Source organism: Nelumbo nucifera, chromosome 4, assembly GCF_055504915.1.
Source record: "Nelumbo nucifera cultivar China Antique chromosome 4, China Antique-T2T, whole genome shotgun sequence".
In the NCBI taxonomy this organism is placed as follows: Eukaryota; Viridiplantae; Streptophyta; class Magnoliopsida; order Proteales; family Nelumbonaceae; genus Nelumbo; species Nelumbo nucifera.
The window spans coordinates 89,116,619-89,137,834 of record NC_142652.1 but is presented as its reverse complement, the minus strand read 5'-3'; the positions used below and the strand labels follow the sequence as shown (position 1 = coordinate 89,137,834).

The window sequence follows — 21,216 nt, the reverse complement described above, 5'->3', positions numbered from 1 at the left end:
AGAATTATTATAATAAGAAAAATCACTTGATATATCCAATTGTTTTTTCATTTTTTTAGCTCATAATTGTTGAAGCACTTCTTCCATTTTTTAGTCTTTTTACTGATTTTTTTGCATAGACCAAATTAACTAATTTATTTTCTTTCTTCTAAACTATTAAATGACCACACATATAAGATGGATGATTCTTCATATGTTTCCTTTTTTCCAAATTGGTCATTTGAATTAGTTAATTTGGTCTATGCAAAAAAATCAGTAAAAAGAAAATAAATCCATTAAAAATAGAATTATTATAATAAGAAAAATCACTTGATATATCCAATTGTTTTTTCATTTTTTTAGCTCATAATTGTTGAAGCACTTCTTCCATTTTTAACTAAAAAAATGCATCAAATATGTTTTTTTTTTTGTATTAAATCGCTAAATAATCACAAATACTTGAAGCTTACACCTTTTTATGCCTCAAGCTATGCCTTGCACTGCCTTGAGGCAAAATCTGTGTGCCTAGCCTCAACGAGTAAGCCTCACCCCTCGAAGCAGCCTTTTAAAACAATGGCTGACATGACATATCATATTGGTCCAATGACCTCCAAAGGATTTAGAGTCGCCTAAACCCATCACAATCACGTCACAAGTCCATGGCACATGGCCCAGTTGATATATATCCCTTTCTCTGCGCTGAGGCCAATCACACAACTCAAGCACTCTCGAGTGCTCATAGTACTCGGTAGAAGTAGAACGCGAGAGCTCTGCTCAGTCACCCTCACCCAAAAATTGTCCAGACCCCAGAGCAAAGCAAGGCTCAAAGTATCGATACGGGCCGATACGCCGGTAGGCAGCCAATATCTCGACCCTTTTTTTAACTTTCACTTTTTTTTTTTTTTAGATTTTGGTTCAGAGGGGCCGGTTTAAGTCCCAGCTACCCTCTGAACCAGGCCCTGACCCAATACGGGCCGATAAGTAACGATTTTTTTAACCTTGCTCCAGAGGGATGCCTAGACAAATAGCCCTCTGTAGGTCAAACCACAACACCGACACAAGGCGACAATCTGTCGTAAATGTAAGCAAAAAGCCAAAAACCAATCAGATATGCAAGTATAAAAGTATAAAACCAACCAAATAGCATCAGGCATGAGTTTTAAGTCTCTGACTCGACCCCTGGTTGAAGTTGAATCAGCATTACGACGGCTAGTTCGCCCCGTATTGTCATATCCGTCGAGTAATAACGCATAATTTAGAAATAGGCTCTTTATTTAATAGAGAAAATTGAAAAAGCTTAAAACTTAAAACAGAGGAAGACTAGGGATGAATGGAAAATATTTGAAATATTGATAGGAAAACTACATCTCCTGCCGCAACGAAAACTGCAAGAGCCCTGACCTGTACACAAACTGCCACCCCAAGAGTATCTATTTTCTAACAAGACACAGCTCAGCAGGGAAACGAAAACTAGACAACACCAACCATATCAAGTAGTCGAGCTTGTGCAACGGAAGCAAGCAGCCCACAGGCTCAATTCTTAATTGGAGGCGTTTCTCCTTGCAGCATAAACACGATAGGCAGCCAGTCCAACAATAGCAACTGCAGCCCCAACTGTTTTCATGGAACAGAAAACTGTCAGGAAAAGAGACTGAATAAATGCCGAATAAAACAAAGTTGACAAACATGTTAAGGCAACTGCCACTATCTAACTTAAATTGATCATGCTAGCCAAATATAAATAATCCCATGGAAGAAACCATGTGAAGGCCACGAGATTAATGGGAAAACCAATGGGATAACATCTAAATATCTGATAATAAGTTCCATTATAGGGAAAGTAATAAACAAAAAGCAAAACCAAAAACAAAACAAACACTACAAGGACATTTCGAGTTTAAAACAACTAGGGCCCAAGAACCTAGTACATAAAATGGGTCAAAATAAACGTAAACGGTAAACATAATGGGGGTTATAGTATGTGTTTCAAATGGTTATGGCTCAAAAATGCAATATTAAAATTGAAAAATATATAATCTGGTATTTGGGTGTCAGTGTCACTATGGTATTCCTTGGTTTAACTCCCCAGCAGCAGCATGCTACAAATAAGGCCATTACCCAATGTTGGTCCCAGCCATCTGGGGTCTTGGGAGGAATGGACTGGATACAGACATGACAGTACGTTTCTTTTGCAAAAAGTGGCCACTCCCAGATCATGTTAATAAACAACTTATGAATTACTTCAAAAAGAAAATCTTAATAAACCTTCAAGTTTTATCATTTAAGATTGATACCAAATGTTTTGCACATAACAAGCTCTCTATTCAGAAAATACCTAAAAAGTGATTAATCTTTTTTTATTGGTTTATTCTACTTTATATTCTTAGCTTGACAAGTGTTTAATATTTTTTCTGATTAATGTTTACAAGTGTTTAATCTTCAACAGAGTGAATTTTCATTCTTTTGCTTATACTAAGTTTTAAACATAGTTATCAAGGCACCCTTTGAGGCTCACCTCGCCTAATCGCCATGCAGTTTTGTACTTTCTATTATAGATTACTTTTTATTCTTTATTTTTTTGAGATTATAATTATAAAATAGACATTATTAAACTAAAATATTCATTTTATGTGTTTATATACTAATGTCTTTATTATTTTCTTATTTGTTAGGGTTTAATCAACACAAACATTGCTAAATGCTGTACTTCTTTTTCTTTTCTTTTCTTCTTTTCCTATAACAAAAATAAGGGTTCAGCCCCAATATTTTTTGAATTTTCTTTTCCTTCTTTTTCTTCTCATGAATATGTTGATTTTCCATACTTTAACATGAACTTTATACTTTTCATATGAAAATTATGAATAACTATTAAGGAAATCTGGTTATGGTACCTAGGGGACTACCCTAGGATCTATGCTTTTTACATAAAAAAATCCATGCCTAGGAGACTAAGCGATAAGATGCCCCCCATCATCATAAAAACTCAAATTATTTTGTGGGATGGGGGGTGCAGTAAGGGAGTTCTAGATGGAGCTTTAGTAAGAAATAACAAAGAATAAGCTCTCTTTTCTTCTGTTAATAACAAGGCTTCAAAGAGCCTAAAGCTTCCAATATTGGGTAGACTCAAGTTCATTGCACAAAAGCATTACTGCAAAATCTCTCTCTCTATATATATAATGTTAAAAAAGTTACAAAATACTACAAATCCAAACAAATAATCTACCCTTCCAAAAAGCACCAAGATGATAAAAAGGGAAAAATTATGGCAAGGTGTATGAAACATTGCTGAAGCTCTTCAGAAAATTAGAAAAATGTGGAAATGAAACTATCTTTCTAAAACCCGAAAACAATCCAAATCATTTTGGATACGTTCTAAGATATCCAACTGATAAGATCCCAATGACAAGATTATTATTATTTTTCTTTAAACCATAAACCAACAAACCTGAGACAAACATGAGAGAGCGATTAACAAGCTGATGATAGTGCTTGCGGTTTCTGCCAGCTTCAGTCTCTGGAATGCTCAAATGTGGGTGCTCCGCCGCACTAATAATCCTGCGGAATATACTATTAAAATCTCCTAACTTCATGCTAACTGGGATGGGCGCTTCTATTCCCAAGTCTTGGCTAACCTATAATAACAGAATCACAATCAAAGAAAATTATTAGAGATTCTAGGTAACTATATCTTCCAAAACTAATTGTCATAGCAATGCGGCTTCGGCAATACCGATTTAATAAGCAAGGTAAATATTATAGATACAGAGACTTAATATTCAGTTCAAAACGAAGAGAACCAAAAAAGATGGAAAAGCAAAGGTAAAACCAAAAACAAATGACAAGGCATCAGAGGCTGGGAAACAAAGGGGATATAAAAATAATTAAATGAAAGAAAATCCAAAAATCAGTAATCTATCCTTATGACCACCTGCAACACCTGCATGAATGTATGCCAACAAGCTGGTGTAACTATTATTTGTTCTATAATGCTAAGATCTTGAAAATCAGGGTTCTTAACAAACTTGATAACCTTTTATCATATGGATGATAAAAGAATAACTATGGGAAAACATGATTTTTTTTTTTGCAAAGAACAATACATAGTCAAAATGTAAGCATGCTGAATAGGGGATCTCATTTTCTCATCATTACAGATCTGAATTCGGAAGAACAAAGACATCCATGACAAATTAAATACCCTTGTAGAATCTTGTATAGCCATTGGATATGGATCAAGGTCGTCTTTAGCTGCAACAATAAGGCAAGGCACCTCAAAGCCACTATCCTCTCCATGGCTAGCAACATCCACAAGTAATTCTGTAGCTCTCCTCCAAGAAGCTTCATCAGAACTAAAATTGCAGACAACATTGTAGGTTATTACTAACAAAATAAGAGGAAAATGTGATTAGAGGAAAAGAAACCGTTATCACCAAGGGAAATTAAAATAAAGGAAGCAAAATAAAGTTTGTCATCGAAACTAAGTCCAATTACACTATTGAGAAATATATCATTGGTGCAAATGTCTCAACTCTCAAGTGTCTTGTCAAGTCAGAAGAAGGATGCAAGCACGCAAAAAGGGTGGCACACACACATACACATACATATAATTAGCTTGCTTTAGCCACTCAATTTAGTAATTATTATTGAGGTGGCGTTTGATAAATCTGAAAAGTTAAAAAGATATTATTCAGGTCTGAAAACTGAAAAGAAGAAATGATTTTCAGATTTTCAGAGGTTCTGAAAAGATAAGATCATTTGAGTTGGAGCAATTCTCCAACATCTGAAATTGTGAAGTTTACTATTTTACCCTTAGAAATCGACTGGTTGATAATATTCTAAATAATAAAAAGAATACTAAATAAAAATAGTATTCTATTAATAAACAAATATTACATTTTTTGAAATAAATATTTATTTATTATTTAACTAAATAATATTTATTTATTATAACTAATAATAAATAAAAAATATTTAAATTATTACTACTACTACTACTACTATTATTATTATTATTGTTGTTGTTAAATAGATGACAATAATGAGGGCTATAATGTCATTTTATCACATCTGAAATGTGTCTGATTTTGGTAAGACATGAAACCAGGTCCTCTAATCAGACCTCTAATCGGACCTTAACCCAAATGCCACTGGCATCTGAAAAGCAAAATTTTCAGACTTCATACGTCTGAAAAGTGTAATCAAACACCGAGTCTCATCAATTTGCCCTTTAAGAAAACAGTACATTAAATTCCACATTATTTATTAGTAAAATAATTGATTCTTCATTTTTCTCAGCAATACAATTACACCTAACCTTTTCCTCCCAAAAAAGATTATTCTCATAATTTAACACTGCATATGGCATAAAACAGAACAGAATAGCGAAACAGGATTCATGCAGATGACTCCATATAGTTGGAACATGAGTCACATATTACAGTCAGCAGTAAAGAACAAATAAATCCAATAACCAGACCAGATAAGAGTCACCTATCATGGACAAATAATGCTATGTCACAAGCTGCCAACGACTCCTTTTTAGACAGCAAACCTTTTACTTCATCTTCTGGAATCTCCCGCAATACCAAGGTTTTTTTTACTCCCTTCAAAGGCAGGAACATATCCACCATGTTAGCCAAATGACTTCTGTAATATATATATGAGATAGATAACAGGAAATGTTTCATTAATGGAAAACACATGATTTTAGTAACATATAACAAGCCAACATAGAGAAAAAAAGGTGGAAACACTTAATTTGAATACAGAAATGAAAATGAAAAAAACAAAACTGACTTTCCATATCCTGCATAATTATGGACTATGGATTTAAAGAAAAAAACTTATGACTGCAATGACAGCTTCAACCATAAATAGTTCTTTCCATGTTTTGAATGTTACATAAATAGTTCTTTCCATAAAAAAAGCATCAGTCCGGCTCTCCAAAACCAGTAAAACCAATCAAATATTCAAATCTTCAAAATGGTATGGCACTAAATATGTTGCTATTACTCAGCAAAAAATAAATTTCCAATATAAAAAAAGAAAGAAAAATAGAAAACTGAGCCAATGATTTTAAGAACCAAAGTTCCATTTATTTGATCCCTAGAACCAACACAGCATAGGGGTGAAATTTCAGCATTGCAGGGGAAAAACAAATCATTTTTTTCTTTGAAATATGAAAAGTACTGTTAAAGACTTAATATATCAGAGCCCAAATATCTTTTTCTTTTGGCAAGAAAATAGGAAATACTTTTTTTAAATGGTAAATGTTAAGTTTATCAGATTGTGAAAAAATAATGATAAAATGTACAATACTGTATTTAGCAATGGACTAATCAACTTTCAAGCCTTGAATGAGGGCTGTGAGTGGAGCAGGCAACGAAGGTGGAGAAGTAAACTTCGTGACATCCTCAAGTTGGAGAAAATCTCTGAAAGTGGAGGCTAAGGACTTTCTGCTTGAGGAGATGAGAGTCAAGGGGAGCCTCAGTTTGAAGGTAAGAGAGATGAAGTTGGCAACAGTTTTGATAGAAGGTCCAGAGATGGTGGAATGGCTCAAGGACTTTATGGTCGAGGCTGCAGCAAAGGGAAAGAGACCAAGCTGGAAAGAAAATCTCACTTTGACAGCAGGAAGGTATGTACTGGAGTGCAAGAGAAATACAAGAGGATCCTTCATTGCCCTTTCTGAGTTTTTTGCCAAAGGGACAAAACAAATGGTGTGCTTTCCTGAAGGTAAAAAGAGTCAAGGATGGCAAAGGGTAGCACCAGAGTTGAATGCTATTCTTAACCACTGGAAGATAGGAAATCAGGAGGTTAAAGAAGTTGAAGCAGCAGACACCCCTCTGATTTTCTGGGCCTTATACAGGACATCCCAGCCATGGTGCACAGAACAACCAACCCTACTGTCACTATTATCAGGAGGAAAGATTATTGGGAAAGCATGCTAGTTGTTGAAGCCAAGAGACCAGTCTCCGATTGGAAGGAAGTTGCTAATCTTGTGCAGTGTAAGTTAAAACTTAGAAACACTTTCATACTAACCCCCTTTGATAGCATTAAAGCAGTGCTCGACCCTCTTAACAATGTGGTAGAAAGTACAACTCCGAGTTTTCAAGTGGACTCCATCCTCAAACTCTAAAATTTTTTCAGTTGAAGATGGGATGGTAGTTAGGGTAATTGGGCTGTCTTTCCATCTTTGGACCCATGAGGTTGCAGCCTCCATTGCAGTCTTATGTGGAGCTTGTCTTGATGGGGAATTTTGGGGGGACCTTTGATAAGGAGCACTTCTCTTGAGTGGACTTAAACCAGAAGAGATCCCCAGGAAGGTAACTTTCTATGTGGATGAATTGTTTATCTCAGTGTGGTTGGTTTCCTCCATTGAAGTGGCATTGTGGAAGGAGGGGAGAAAGGAAGAAGATGAGAGGGTGGAAATTTGGGATTAGAGAATCAGTGGTTGGACAGAGATTACACAAAAATGGATAAACAAGCCTTATAGGCTATTCGAAAGTTAATGGAAATATGGCAAATGAAAGACGTGTGGCTGAAGAAACTAGACTGGCACCTAGAAGGACCTATGCTCAAGTGACTATGGATGGTGCCAAAAGAGGGGTTTTGAATGGTTTAAACAGCTCAATGGTAAAAGAAGGGAGAAGGAAGAATAAAACGGATGGGTTGGTATTGAAAAGGAGTGAACCACGGGGTCAAACCAAAGGAGGGGTTAACTCAAGGATCACGTGCCGGCCCAAGATGAGACCTCTGGGTCTAATGTACTGCCGAGACCCATTGCTCCTGAGATTGGAGCTGGACCATTTAAAAAGATTTCTGGGTTGATTAATGGGCTGGGGGTAGAAGGCCCATCTGCACCGAAGGCACATGATATCTTAAAGCCTTACGTGAGGGAGAGACAGTCTTTACCAGATGGTATCAGCCATCCATCATCGTCCTCAAAAGTGCAAAGCCTCGATCGAGAGCCTTCTTAGAACGGCAGTTCTCTCCAGTGGATTCCAACCAAAAAACTCAAAGGACTCTCGGCAGATCGATGTAACCCACGCAGTATTAAGTGCAGTGAGTTTGAAAAGATTGAGCCGGATTTCTCAACGGAGGAAGAAGTAATATCTGACTCTGAAACTGAGAATACTGTTAGTCTGGGAAGTGTGGATTTGCAGCAGTCGAAGGATTTCTATGAAGAGGATAGTCTAAGCACAGAGCTGTTGTTCTTAGAGGATGCTGTGTGTGATCCCTTAGCAGAGGTTCAGGGGAACTTTTCTCAAGTTCATATGTCACCAAGAGATGCAGTGAAATTAGCAGAAGTTACAGAGGATTTGCAGGGAACACCCAACCCAACAACAAGTGATCCCTATCCAGAAGTGCAGACCTTTTGCACCAATGAATTAGAGGAACAGGATCACTCCGACTTTTGAACACAGTCAGCGGATAGGGGAAAACACTCTAAGGTGGACTCGGATGCCATGTTTAACACAGTATTAATAGATCCTGGTTCACTTCAACAGCTCCCTCAGGTAAAAGGATTGGGCCTAGACCCAATTCCAATCTCTGGAACCTCAGTTCCCCTATCCTTTCAGTCTTCACCCTTTGGGCCAGGTATGTTTATCAATTCAATTTTGGGTACACAACCACTGGAGGAATCTCTAAGATAGTGGGAAGTGGTTGTGTAGGGGGAGGGGGAGTTTTACCATTGGAAAAGAGGCAGGAGGAATTAGAGAGAATCTGGGGTCAAATCTACGATTTTCTTGAGGAGTATGAGAAGCAAGAGGAATTAATGGTGGAAAACTCTGAACCAATGTTTTAAAACGTGGAGGCGTCACGTAAGGCGTTCCACTACCTAGAGGCGTGAGGCGTACTTCAGAACGCAAGAGGCGTAAGCCTCCCCAACACAAGGAGGTGTAAGCCTCCCCAACACAAGGAGGTGTAAGCCTCCTTGAGAGGAGGAGGATGAAGAGGAAGGGGGGATCTCATTTTTTCTTTATTTTTAATAAAAATCTTTTATATTAAGAAGAATAAGAATGCATAACAATAGTTGAAAGGGGGGGGGGGGTTCTTGTCGAAGTAGAGGCGAGCGAGCGAAGGGGCAAACCACTTTCTTTCCCCTTATCTTTTCTTCTCTTCCCTTTTCTTTTCTTTCCTCTTCTCTTTTTTCTTCTCTTTCTTTTTCTTTCCCTTTCCTTTCCTTTCCTTTCTTTTTTTTTTTCTTTTTTTTCCTATCTTTTTATACAAGATGTGCATGAGGCACATGAGGTTTACGCCTCTAGCATGCCTCATGAAAAAAGCGCATGAGGCGTATGCTTCTTGCACCTGAAGGAAGGGGAAAGAGACAGTATGGTTAAAGGTTGTGAAAAGGAAGAGGACTTATCTTGCAAAAAGGAGAAAGAGGAGTAATTAGAGAGGATATGGGAACTAATATGTGCTCTCCTCGAGGAGTACAAGAAGAAAGAAGTTTCCTTGGAGGAAAATGCAAAAAAGGTCGGGAAAATAAAAGTGCCTAGGGGAGCATCAAGGAAAGCTTGGGGTAGAAAACAGCCAGAGGAAAAAGAAAAGAACTGAAGTGGAAAGATTGATCTCAGACATTGAAGAGAACATCGAGTTCAGTGGGAGAGGGGAGAGAAGGAAGATTTCCAAGTAATGGGTTGAAACTCTAGGTGGGCTCTCAAACAATTGCTCTTATGAAAACTATTAGCTGGAATTTGAGGGGTTTAGGCAGCGCAAGGAAGAGAAGGCTAATTAAGGACCTCTTTAGAAGAGAGAGGCCTGATATTGTGATGATACAAGAGACCAAATTAGCTGAAATTGATAGAAGGTGGGTGAGAAATGTTTGGAAGAGTAGAGGAGTAAGATGGGTTTCCACACCTTCTTGGGGGGCTTTAGGGGGTATAGTCACTTTTTGGAGAGAAGATTTTGTGGAGGCCGTGGAGTTAATAGGTACTTTTTCGGTGTCTTCGAAGTTTAGGATGGTGGAAGATGGTTTCACATGGGCGTTAACCAATATGTACAGGTCAAACAGCTATAGAGAGAGAAATGAGTTTTGGGGGGATTTCAATGTATTTCGATTTACTGATGAATCAAATAACTCACAACAGTCCATCACTACCAGCATGAGGAAGTTCAATGATCTCATTAATAGTTGTGAGTTGAAGGAGATTCCCCTTTTACAAGCTCAGTTCACTTGGTCCAACTTCCAGAATGTTCCAATTTGCTCAAAATTGGATAGATTTCTCTTTAATGAGAGTTGGGAAAGTCACTGGCAAGGTTTGTTGGTCAAAGCTTTGCCCAGAGTCACCTTCGATCATTGCCCTATTGAGATAGGGCAGGAACCTTTAAGTCATGGACCGAGACCTTTTAGATTTGAAAATATGTGGTCAACGCATCCAGATTTTGTGAACAAGGTTGAGTGGTGGAGAGAAGAGAGGGGGGGGGGGGGGTGAGATGGAAAGGGGTGAAATTCCACAAGAAGTTGAAAAGACTGAGAGCAAAATTAAAATAATGGAATAGGGATCAATTTGGGAAGGAAGTAAAAGCTAATATAGTGACCCAAATTGAGGAACTAGATTTAAAGGAATATCAAAATACCTTGAATGAACTAGTGTTTTAAAAGCGCAAGGTGAGGCGCACGCCTTTTTAAGCAAGACGTAAAAAATAAAAAAAAAGCTAAAAAATCAAAATATTATTAAACATAATCTTAATAAAAATATAAACTTAAGTTTTAAAATAAATGTTTTAAAAAACCTATTATCTAAAATTAAAATACATAAATATAACATGTAAAGCATATTCAAATGAGAATTTAAAAATAAAATCAAATATATAGAACATTATTTTTGATAGTTGAATGAAATTTATTAATCAGCAAAGGAGAATAGTACAATGTCCCAAGGAGAGGCACGAGATGCAACCTCTCCAGGTTGGTTAAGTACAACTTTCCAATATATTATAACAACTTACAAAGTAGAACAAAAAAGGACCTCCCTAGAAACCCCCTATTTAGCCAGAGAATCAGTTATAGTATTAGCTGACCTACTTACCCATTTTACCTCAAATCTAATATTCCTAGTTAACCACTTTACTTTTTTGATGAGGTCTTTGTAGCCCCGAATGGTAGCATCCGGGTTTAGAAGCCACCTTGTTACCACCTGAGAGTCCCCTTCAACTAGGAGATGCTCCACCCCAAGCTGGTTAGCGATCTGAATTCCTTGTACTGCAGCTAGTATTTCTGCCCTTGTAGAGTCCCGCACTCCCACCGGTCCTGAAAATAAGGAGATGATGTTGCTGTCCTTATTCCTCAAGACATCCCCTATACCTAACGGCCCAGGGTTACCTCAGCTACTTCCATCAAAATTTAACTTGATGACACCTTCTGACGGCGGATCCCATTCTGATAAACGTTTATTCTTCTTTGTAGAAGTATTAGCTATTACTAACCAATTCCTCCACAAGGCATCAAAAGAAAAATCATCAAATATCTCCAAGGTTTTCAGCCAATGTATTGCTCTTGTTAGGATGTAGTCCTTTTCAAGCATATAAAACCCACAATCTCTTTTCTTTTTTTTTTTCTTTCTAAATTGCATTACTTCAAGTAGCTAATGTGATGTAAAACATATTACTTCAAGTAGCTAATGAATGGACGACACACCCCTCGAGGCAAGCCCAACACCCCCTATTTGGGAGTGTTGTTCATTCATTCATCCTAATAAAATATCTTCTTAAAAAGCAAGTAAAACTATAAAATCATTATTTTCTATGTGAGAACTAAGGATTTAAGACCTAATGTGGACTTGTTTGGGCTTGCCTCAAGGGGCATGGCATGGGGGTCCGAGGGCTGAGCCCCCAACCTAGCTGCTAGACACAAAAAGCAAAAGATCGTCAAATTTTCAAAAGGCGCATGCTTTGGCTAAGGTGCAAGACACACCAAGCGCACACCTAGGTGCACCAAGCGTGTGCCTTTTGAAAGGGCTGCGCCTAGGACCTGGGCAAGGCACCTACCCTAAAATGTGCCTCGCTTGTGTGCCTAGGCGCGCCTTTTAAATCACTGAATGAACAGGAAAGGGGGTCAAGAAAAAGATTAAAGCAGGAACTAGAAGAGGTCCTATTGCGGGAAGAAATCTCTTGGAGGCAAAAATCCAGGGTCAAATGGATCAACGAAGCTGATGGGAACACTAAATTTTCCATGAAGTGGTTAACGGGAGGAGAAAAAACATGGTAAGCTAGAAGTGGATGGTGTGGAAGTTGAATCTCACGATTAGATAGCTAGATGTTTTGTAGATCACTTTAAATCCATCCTAAGGAGGCCAATAGGCCACTAGGAAGTAGAGAGGAGTTGGAAGGGTTGGATTGGCCAGGACTTTCTAAAATGAACAAGAGATAGTTGGAAAGGAATTTTGAGGAGGAAATTAAGAATGTGGTGTTTTCAATGGATAGATCTAAGTCACCAGTGCCAGATGGCTTTACTATGGCTTTTTATCAAGATTGTTGGATTATTGTGAAAAAGGATTTGCTTGAGGTTTTTAATGAATTCGAGGATAACTGTGTCACTAGCCCTGAAGTTAACGCTACTTTTATTGTTCTAATTCCAAAGAAGAAAGAGTCTACACACCCTAAAGACTTTAGACCAATTAGCCTGGTGACTAGCATCTACAAGATTTTGGCTAAACTAGTCTTTGAGGATTAAAAAGGTCCTCCCCTCCCATATCAGTTCAAGCTCAAGGTGCCTTTGTGCAAGGCCAACAAATAACTAATCAAATTCTAATAGCAAATGAATGTGTAGAAGAGATGAGAAGATCAGGCAATCAAGACTTTGTCTGCAAGCTGGACTCGGAGAAGGCTTATGATTTAATGGACTGGAGTTTCTTGTTAGAGTGTAATTGGATTATTGGTTGCCTTACTTCTTGTCATTACTTAATTTTGGTAAATGGAGTAGTAAATGACTTCTTCCCGACTTGCAGGGGCCTAAGACAAGGTGACCCACTCTGCCCTTTCTTGTTCACACTAGTTGTTGATGTCCTGAGTCGACTTTTATCGGAGGCAGATAAGACTGGGTCAATAAAGGGGAGGAGAATGGGAAGAGATCAAGTCCCAGTCACCCATCTCCAGTTTGTGGATGATACAATAATCTTTTGTGAGGGGAGTGACCTGACAAGAGTGAGGCATCTGAAGAGTCTTTTAACCCATTTCGGGAATGCCTCTAACCTGAAGATTAATTTTGAGAAGAGTTGTGTGGTGGGATTAAATTTGGAAGGTAGGGAGTTTGAAGCTATTGTGGAGTGCTTAGTGTTGAGTTGGGCCGATTTCTAGTTATTGGGCCCAGTTATTTAGCTCTTATATTTTTAAGTTGTTAAGTTAGGAAGTTGTTGGGCTTTAGGCCCATTAGCTTATGTTTTTAAGTTGTGACTATTTAGCTACTTTAGTAGCCACCCTACTAAGGGCATTCTTGTAATCTCTTATTCTTTTAAGTATAAAATATAATGAGGGGTTGGTGGCCAGAACTAATTCAATTCTGGTTGACATCCTACTCTTTCTTTCTTCTCTATTGCTGAAACTCTTCATCTTCTTCTTCTTCTTCTTCTTCTTCTTTTTCTTCACAAAGAATTCATCTAGATTTCCAAACAGTGATTTCTACTTGGTATCAGAGCAGGCCGAAGGTTCCTTGAGCTATTTTCTCATGCAGCCCTAGATCGGCCGACTGCATGGTGATTTAAGAGGCTGATCAAAGATCTCAGGTAAGCCCAGTTTTTTGATTTTTTGGTGGATCTGTTTTGCCCTGTAGCTGGTCTAGCATTTCCCATCAAATTAGGGAAAACTGGAGAAAGGGGGAGAGTCCTGTTTCTGTTGGACTCTTTAGTTTTGACTTAGGAAGTGGCGCCCTAATTTTTTAGGGTTCCTTGGAGTTTTCTATAGGGGGCGGTTCAAGTCCTGCCTGATTTGGAGGTCTCTGGAGAGAGCGACTGCCTCTTCTCTCTCTTTTCCCGTTCCGTAGAAAAGGGATCTTTTGTGGGCGAACCATCTAGGGCACCAGAAGGGTGTCATTGGTACCAAAAGTGATTTATTTGATATTCTTGCATATTACAGTAATCTTCTATCCCCTTTTTGAGAAGTATGGAGGGTAACGGAGTTGAAAACAAGCCCGGGAGTGAAATGGGACTAGCGGAAGGAGATGCTGGAGACCTTTTTAGGGCTGAGACCATTACTACAGTTAAGTTGGATGGTTCGAATTACTTAGAATGGTCACAATTTGCAAAAATGGCCATTGGTGCTCATGGGAAGTTTGGATAAATCACTGGTGAAGAAGTGAAACCCGAAACTAACAGCTCCCGGTGGGTGCAGGAGAACTATATGGTGATGACTTGGCTGTGTAATTCCATGCTGCCCCATTTAAGTAAAAATTTTTTGTGGGCAAATACAGCCAAAGAAATATGGGATGGGGTTGCAAAAACCTATTCACAGAGGGAGAATGTTGCTAGGACTTATCAATTGAGAAATCAGATTATTGCTACAAGGCAAGGAGATAGACCTATTGCTGTTTACTTTTTAGCCCTTAAAACCCTGTGGCAGGAGATTGACCATTTGGAGACAGTTGTTTGGGAAACCACTAAGGATGCAACTGCCTACCAGAAGCTCCTAGAGAAGTATAGGGTGTTCGAATTTCTTGCTGGCTTTAATCCCGAATATGATATTGCAAGACAACACATTCTTTCCAGGGACAGTGTTACTCTCTCCTAGACATATGCCTTTGTGTCAGGGGAAGAGAGCAGGAGAAATGTGATGATGAAGAATTCTGGGTTTGATCAATCAGCCATGGTTAGCACTGTGAGACCTAAACAAGGTGAAGACTGGGGTGGCAATGAAATCAAGAAGGAAGACAAAAATGATTTGATCTGTGACTACTGTAAGAAGCCTAAACACACAAGAAATACTTGTTGGAAGCTTCATCCCCATCTTGTGCCGAATAAACTCAAAAGTAAGAAGGGAAATGCTCACACGACGGTCACTGGTGATATTCCGGCCCCTCCTACTACAGCTACTCTGGAGTCTGTTGCAACATACTTGTTGGAAGCTTCATCCCCATCTTGTGCCGAATAGACTCAAAACTAAGAAGGGTAATGCTCACATGGCAGTCACTGGTGATATTTCGACCCCTCCTACTACAGTTACTCTGGAGTCTGTTGCAGCTGCTGCAGTAAGGGCCAAAGTTGAGAGGTATGGGCAGTTTCTGAACCAGCGGGATACAACCAGTTCTAATTCAGCAACAAGTGGACAGCCAGGTATAGGTGGTTCTGGTGGAGCACACTCTACTTCCTTTTCTCACACAGGTAGTTCACATGCCACTGCAAATTATGTTTCTCCTTGGGTTATAGATTCTGGAGCCTCAGAGCACATGACCCACAGCTGATGGATCTCATGTTCCCATTGCCAGAAAGGGGTCTGTCAAGATTAGTGATTCCATTTGCCTTCCCTCTATCCTTCATGTTCCCAGATTGAGTACTAATCTGTTATCTGTTAGTAGTTTTATTAAGAACCTGAATTGTTCAATAATTTTTCCTCCTGGTCATTGTATCTTGCAGGATCTAGATTCAAAGAGGACGATTGGGAGTGGTTGTGAAGTGAATGGAACCTACCTCCTGGATGTGCTTCCTCCTCATCAACCATCATGTCAGCAGGGGTAGTGAGTCAGGGTCTGTGAGTGAGATTATGCTTTGGCATAATTGTTTAGGTCATTTGCCTTTTTCTTCTTTGAGCCTTTTGTTTCCAAAGCTATTTGAGTCTGTTAGTTTTCAAGTCTGGAGTGTGGGGATCTTATCATGTTCCTTCTATGAGTGGTTATCGATATTTTCTCTTATTTGTGGATGATTTATCTCGATATTCTTGGATTTACTTGATGAGATCCCGAGATGAGGTACCATCCTTGGTAAGGCAATTTCATCAAATGGTGCTAACACAATTTGGAACACGAATAAAGGTGTTCAGATCAAACAATGCCAGGGAATATTTTGAAAAACACCTTGCTCCATATCTGTTAGAATATGGTGTTGTCCATCAGTGCAGTTGTTCCTACAGTCCAGTTCGGTTTTGGGGTGATGCAGTTCTCACAACAGTATTTTTGATTAACAAGGTGCCCTCATGTATACTTGGATTCAACACCCCATTCAGCCTCCTTTTTCCTGAGGGGGAGATGTTCCATATTCATCTCAGAGTGTTTGGGTGCGTTTGCTTTGCACATATTCTTGGTCCTCACCGTTCGAACCTTGACCCAAAGGAAAAGAAGTGTGTCTTCCTTGGATATGTAGAAAATCAGAAAGGGTACTGTTGCTATGATCCAGTCTCTGGGAGTCGGTATGTTACCATGGATGTCACTTTTTTTGAGTCCACATACTTCTTCTCAAAGAATCCTTCTCAGGGGTAGTGTTTTAGGGAAGTGAGTGAGCAGCCTATCCCTCTTCCAGTTCCAGTTCCTGTGTCCACTCCTGTGCCTGATCCTCCTATGTCACCTACCTTACCACCTCCCTTGCGTCCTGCTTCTCAGCGTTACTCACGACAGAGACTTCACAGGGTGTTTGATTCCACTGCAGCAGAACTCACATCACTTCCTATCAGTTCCTTGGAGACTCCAGATTCAGCTGATACGAATTCAGGTATTCCTCTTGATCCCTCTACTGTTTCAGTTCCCATTGATTCTACTAACCCCATTACAGAAAACCTGGACCTTCCTATTGTTCTTAGAAAAGGGAAGAGAAACTGTACTGCTCATTGTATTTCACAGTACCTATCATACAGTGGACTTTCTCCTTCCTACCGAGCTTTTCTTTCCTCTCTTGACTCCGTTTCTATACCCAAGGGTATCAGTGAAGCTCTCTCCAAACCTAAGTGGAAGACAACTATGCAGGAAGAGATGGAAGCTTTAATTAAGAATTAGACATGGGAGATTGTGGACCTACCAGAGGGCAAGGAGACTGTTGGATGTAGATGGGTTTACGCAATCAAATATAAGGCAGATGGAAGTATAGAAAGGTATAAGGCCAGACTTGTTGCAAAAGGGTATACACAGACCTATGGCATTGATTACTTAGAGACCTTTGCACCAGTTGCAAAGATGACCTCTGTTCAGATACTTCTTTCTCTTGCCGCCACATACTCTTGGCCTCTGTTTCAACTTGATATGAAGAATGCTTTCCTAAATGGAGATCTACAAGAAGTGTATATGGATCTTCCTACTGGTTTCTACAGTGATGCTGAAAAGGGAAAGGTATGCAGACTTAAGAAGTCACTTTATGGCTTAAAGCAGTCTCCTAAAGCATGGTTTGACAGGTTCAAGAAAGCCTTGGTTGCTTTTGGCTACACTCAGAATCAATCTGACCATACCTTGTTTGTGAAGCGGAGGGGATCCTTGGTGTCAATCCTAACTGTTTATGTGGATGATAATGTTGTCACAGGGAATGACCTAAGTGAAAGAAGAATCTACACAGAGAATTTGAAATTAAGGATCTTGGAGAACTCAAATATTTCTTAGGCATTGAAGTTGCAAGATCAAAACATAGAATTTTTATCTCTCAGAGGAAGTATGTCTTGGATCTTGTACAAGAAACAGGGAAGCTTGGAACAAAGGCAATCAGTACTCCTATTGATCAGAATCACAGAATTAATGCATCAGAAGGTGAGGCAGTAAAGGACATTGGGAGATATCAGAGACTTGTGGGGCGGCTGCTATACTTGTGTATGACAAGACCAGACATTTCCTATGCTCCACGAGTCCAGCATTGGGAGGCTGTTGACAGGATTCTTGCTTATCTGAAGGGACAACCGGGCAGAGGCATATTGTTTGTTGATCATGGACAGTTGAAACTAGAGGCTTATACAGATGCAAATTGGGCATGATGCGTTGATGACAGGAGATCTACTTTAGGAGTATGCCCTTGTTGGGAGTAACCTTGTCTCGTGGAAGAGTAAGAAATAGACAGTGGTAGCAAGATCAAGTGTCGAAGCTGAATACAGGGCCATGGCACATGGAGTTTCAGAACTTCACTAGATCCGTTCCCTGTTAGGAGAGATTGGTGTACAGGCAGAAGAACCTATGATGTTGTACTGTGATAACTAGGCAGCAATCAACATTGCCCATAACCCAGTTCAGCATGACTGGACAAAGCACATTGAAGTGGATAGACATTTCATCAGAGAAAGGGTGACTTCTGGGGAAGTTTGTCTCCCATACATTGCTTCTGATCTGTAGCTTGCTGATGTTGTCACAAAAGGTGTTGCAAGGAATAAGCTGGAGCATGATCTACGCAAGTTGGGAATGTGTGACATTTACTCCCAACTTGAGGGGGGAGTGTTGAGTTGGGCTAATTTCTAGTTATTGGGCCTAGTTATTTAGCTCTTATATTTTTAAGTTGTTGGGCTTTAGGCCCATTAGCTTATGTTTTTAAGTTGTGACTGTTCAGCTACTTTAGTAGCCGCCCTACTAAGGGCATTCTTGTAATCGCTTATTCTTTTAAGTATAAAATATAATGTGGGGTTGGCGGCCAGAACTAATTCAATTCTGGTTGACATCCTACTCTTTCTTTCTTCTCTTTTCTTCTCTACTGCTGAAACTCTTCATCTTCTTCTTTTTCTTCACAAAGAATTCATCTAGATTTCCAAAAAGTGATTTCTACTCTTAGAATGTCCTATCTCAGAGTAGCCCTTGACCTATTTAGGTATTCCCTAGGTGCTAACCCAAAGGAGAGTCGTTTTTGGAACCTTGTTGTAGAAAAGTTTGAAAAAAAATTGGCAACTTGGAAAAGAATTATGTTTCTCTAGGGGGTAGATTAACTTTAATTAGGACTACGCTTGCCAATCTATTGATTTATTTCTTCACTGTCATTAGGATTCCTTCTAGGGAAGCTAAGAAGATAGAAAAACTGACGAGGGATTTCCTGTGGGAGTCAGGGGAGGAGAAAAAGGATCACCTAATCAGGTGGGAGGTGGTTAGCTTAAGTAAGGATTAAGGAGGGGGACTAGGGTTGGGGAACCTAGCTTTATAAGAATGAAGCTCTACTAGGCAAATGGTTATGGAGATGGCCTTTAGAAAGAAAGATTGTGGCATGAGGTGGTGGCTAGTATCCATGGTTGTTCTGAAAGTGATTGGGACACTGGGGTATCTCGACGGGCTACTCTTACAACACCCAACAAGGCAATCTCTAGCATTCTCCCAAAGTTCCTCAGGTTTGTAATGTATGATGTTTGCTCTGGTAATTCTGTTCTTTTTTTGGGAAAATACTTGGTTGGGTAACCAACCTCTCAAAGACCAATTTTTTTTTTTTTTTTTTTATCAATAACAGAAATTTTATAAAAAGAGATATAGAAATTACAACCAGGAGGGAGGGGTAAAAAGACTTAACCCTCTCAAAGACCTATTTCCCTCCCCTTATTTCATATCCCTCTTTAAAAAGGAGCTGGTTTCCAGGTTCTTATCCTCCCCATCCCTCTCGTTGTCCTTAAACTGGGATTTTGGCTTCCGTAGAGGGTTGAGGGAAGAGGAGTCTGCTTGCATAGCTGAGATGCTACTTCTACTTGACTCTATTTGTTTAGACCCTCTTAATCCTGGTAGAAGAATTTGGACCTTAACTTCTCTAGTACCTCTTTCTTCAAGTCCCTCAGCTTCTCCCTAAAATAGTGGTTTTCTACTGGGAAGTTTACCATGGAAAGATGAATACTTTGGACAACTTGCAAAAAAAGAAACCTTTTATGTGCTTGTCCCCAAACTATTACCATCTAATGATATCTTGCTCCTTTGTTGCAGCTATTTGGAATTTGGATTTTCTTGTTGTTTGGGTGCAGGTGGAACTTGCCATCCGATGTGAACTCGCTCTTTGATCTATCTACCTTTGGTTGGCCCACGAAGAGGGGGAAATTAATGTGGAAATGTGCTAGAGCAGCTCTGTTATGGACTATTTGGGAGGAAAGAAATGCCAAAATATTTCAAGGAAAGCAAAGGAGTATTACTAAAGTAAAAGAGTGTATCTTGACAAGGGAAACCTTTTGGCTGAAAACTACAGCACTTCTTGAGAATTACTCCCATGATAATCTCAGGAGAAACTGGGCAGCAGTGGCTTTGACATCTTCTCAAAAGATTAGAATACAAGCTAGCTGGCTACCAGAGGGCGCTGTGAAATTGAACTTTGATGGATGGGAGTAATCAAGGGAACCCAGGACTGTCGGGCATAAGGATAGCAACATTCTTTCCTTATACAAAGGACCAGTGGGAGTTGGAGACTCTACAAGGGCTGAGATATTAGCAGCAATACAAGGAATACAGCTTGCCAACCGACTTGGAGTGGAGAATTTGGTAATTGAGGGAGATTCCAAGGTGGTTGTGGGTTTGTTGGTGAACCCAAATACTGTTAATTGGGATTATAGGCATCTCCTAAGAAGAGTCAATTGGCTTACAAGAAACATGTCAGTTAATTTTCAGTGGGTTAGCAGATCAGCAATGCTTTGGCTGATTCTCTTGCTAAACAAGGGGTCTCAAGGGTTTCTTTGTACTGGGCAACTTTGTAAACTGATTTCTGTCTAGTGTGAGTATTGTGCTTTCATCTTTAAAGAAGAGGTCGCATCTCGTGCCTCTTCTTAGGCTGTTTGTCTGCTCACTATTCCACTCTTAATATCAACTTCTTTCATTTATCAAAAAAAAAAATGCACAATACTGTATGTCTCCGGCAACCCATTATAAGTAGAGAGGGCAGCCCCAGGTGCCCACCTTGATTACATTAATATATCCCTGATGGAATGTTAACCCAAAACAAATGATCCCTTTGCACCCCTTGCCTAACTAATGCATCAGCTAGATTATTAGCTAATATCTGAAACCATGAGAAAGACCTAAGAAAGAGCAATTTTCTTTCTAAATTCTAAGTACTTTCCTCCTAGATCTTATGACTAAATATAGAGGCCTTTTTGCCATTATATATGACAATTATCTTCTTGGTTGGCAAAAACAATTACAATATTTGATTGCATTAGGTTTCCAAATACCTGGCATACAGCTTGGTACCTACTAAATATGGTTGTATTTAAAAATTTAATTACATTTTGCCTCTTAAACATTCAAATATTACACAATTAAATAATGAAACAACAAAGCAAGAAGAGTTCTAGTTTTACTATATTAGGCTTCTATACATGCATGAATAATTTGCTAATTTGCTTAAACTACAAAGTAATTAACATTGACTTACCAAATATTGAACAAATATCAAGTCT

The 21,216-nt window shown here is 39.1% G+C and overlaps 1 protein-coding gene across 5 annotated transcripts in view; it reads right to left on the bottom strand.

The window, feature by feature from the left end:
- Window positions 1-1,233: 1,233 nt before the first annotated feature.
- LOC104586729 (mitochondrial Rho GTPase 1-like) overlaps window positions 1,234-21,216 on the bottom strand; it is a 59,655-nt gene continuing 39,672 nt past the window's right edge. For 3 of the 5 annotated variants that reach the window (XM_088903000.1, XM_088903001.1, XM_088902999.1), the window contains 4 exons: window positions 5,470-5,582; window positions 4,178-4,328; window positions 3,425-3,611; window positions 1,234-1,593 (listed from right to left, as the gene is read on the bottom strand). In XM_088903000.1, coding sequence (XP_088759126.1) covers window positions 1,520-1,593; window positions 3,425-3,611; window positions 4,178-4,328; window positions 5,470-5,582 — 525 coding nt within the window. In that variant the 3' untranslated portion in view covers window positions 1,234-1,519. Of the gene's footprint in view, window positions 1,594-3,424; window positions 3,612-4,177; window positions 4,329-5,469; window positions 5,608-21,216 lie in introns of all 5 variants that reach the window. The other 2 variants (XM_088902998.1, XM_088902997.1) reach the window with 2 other exon arrangements.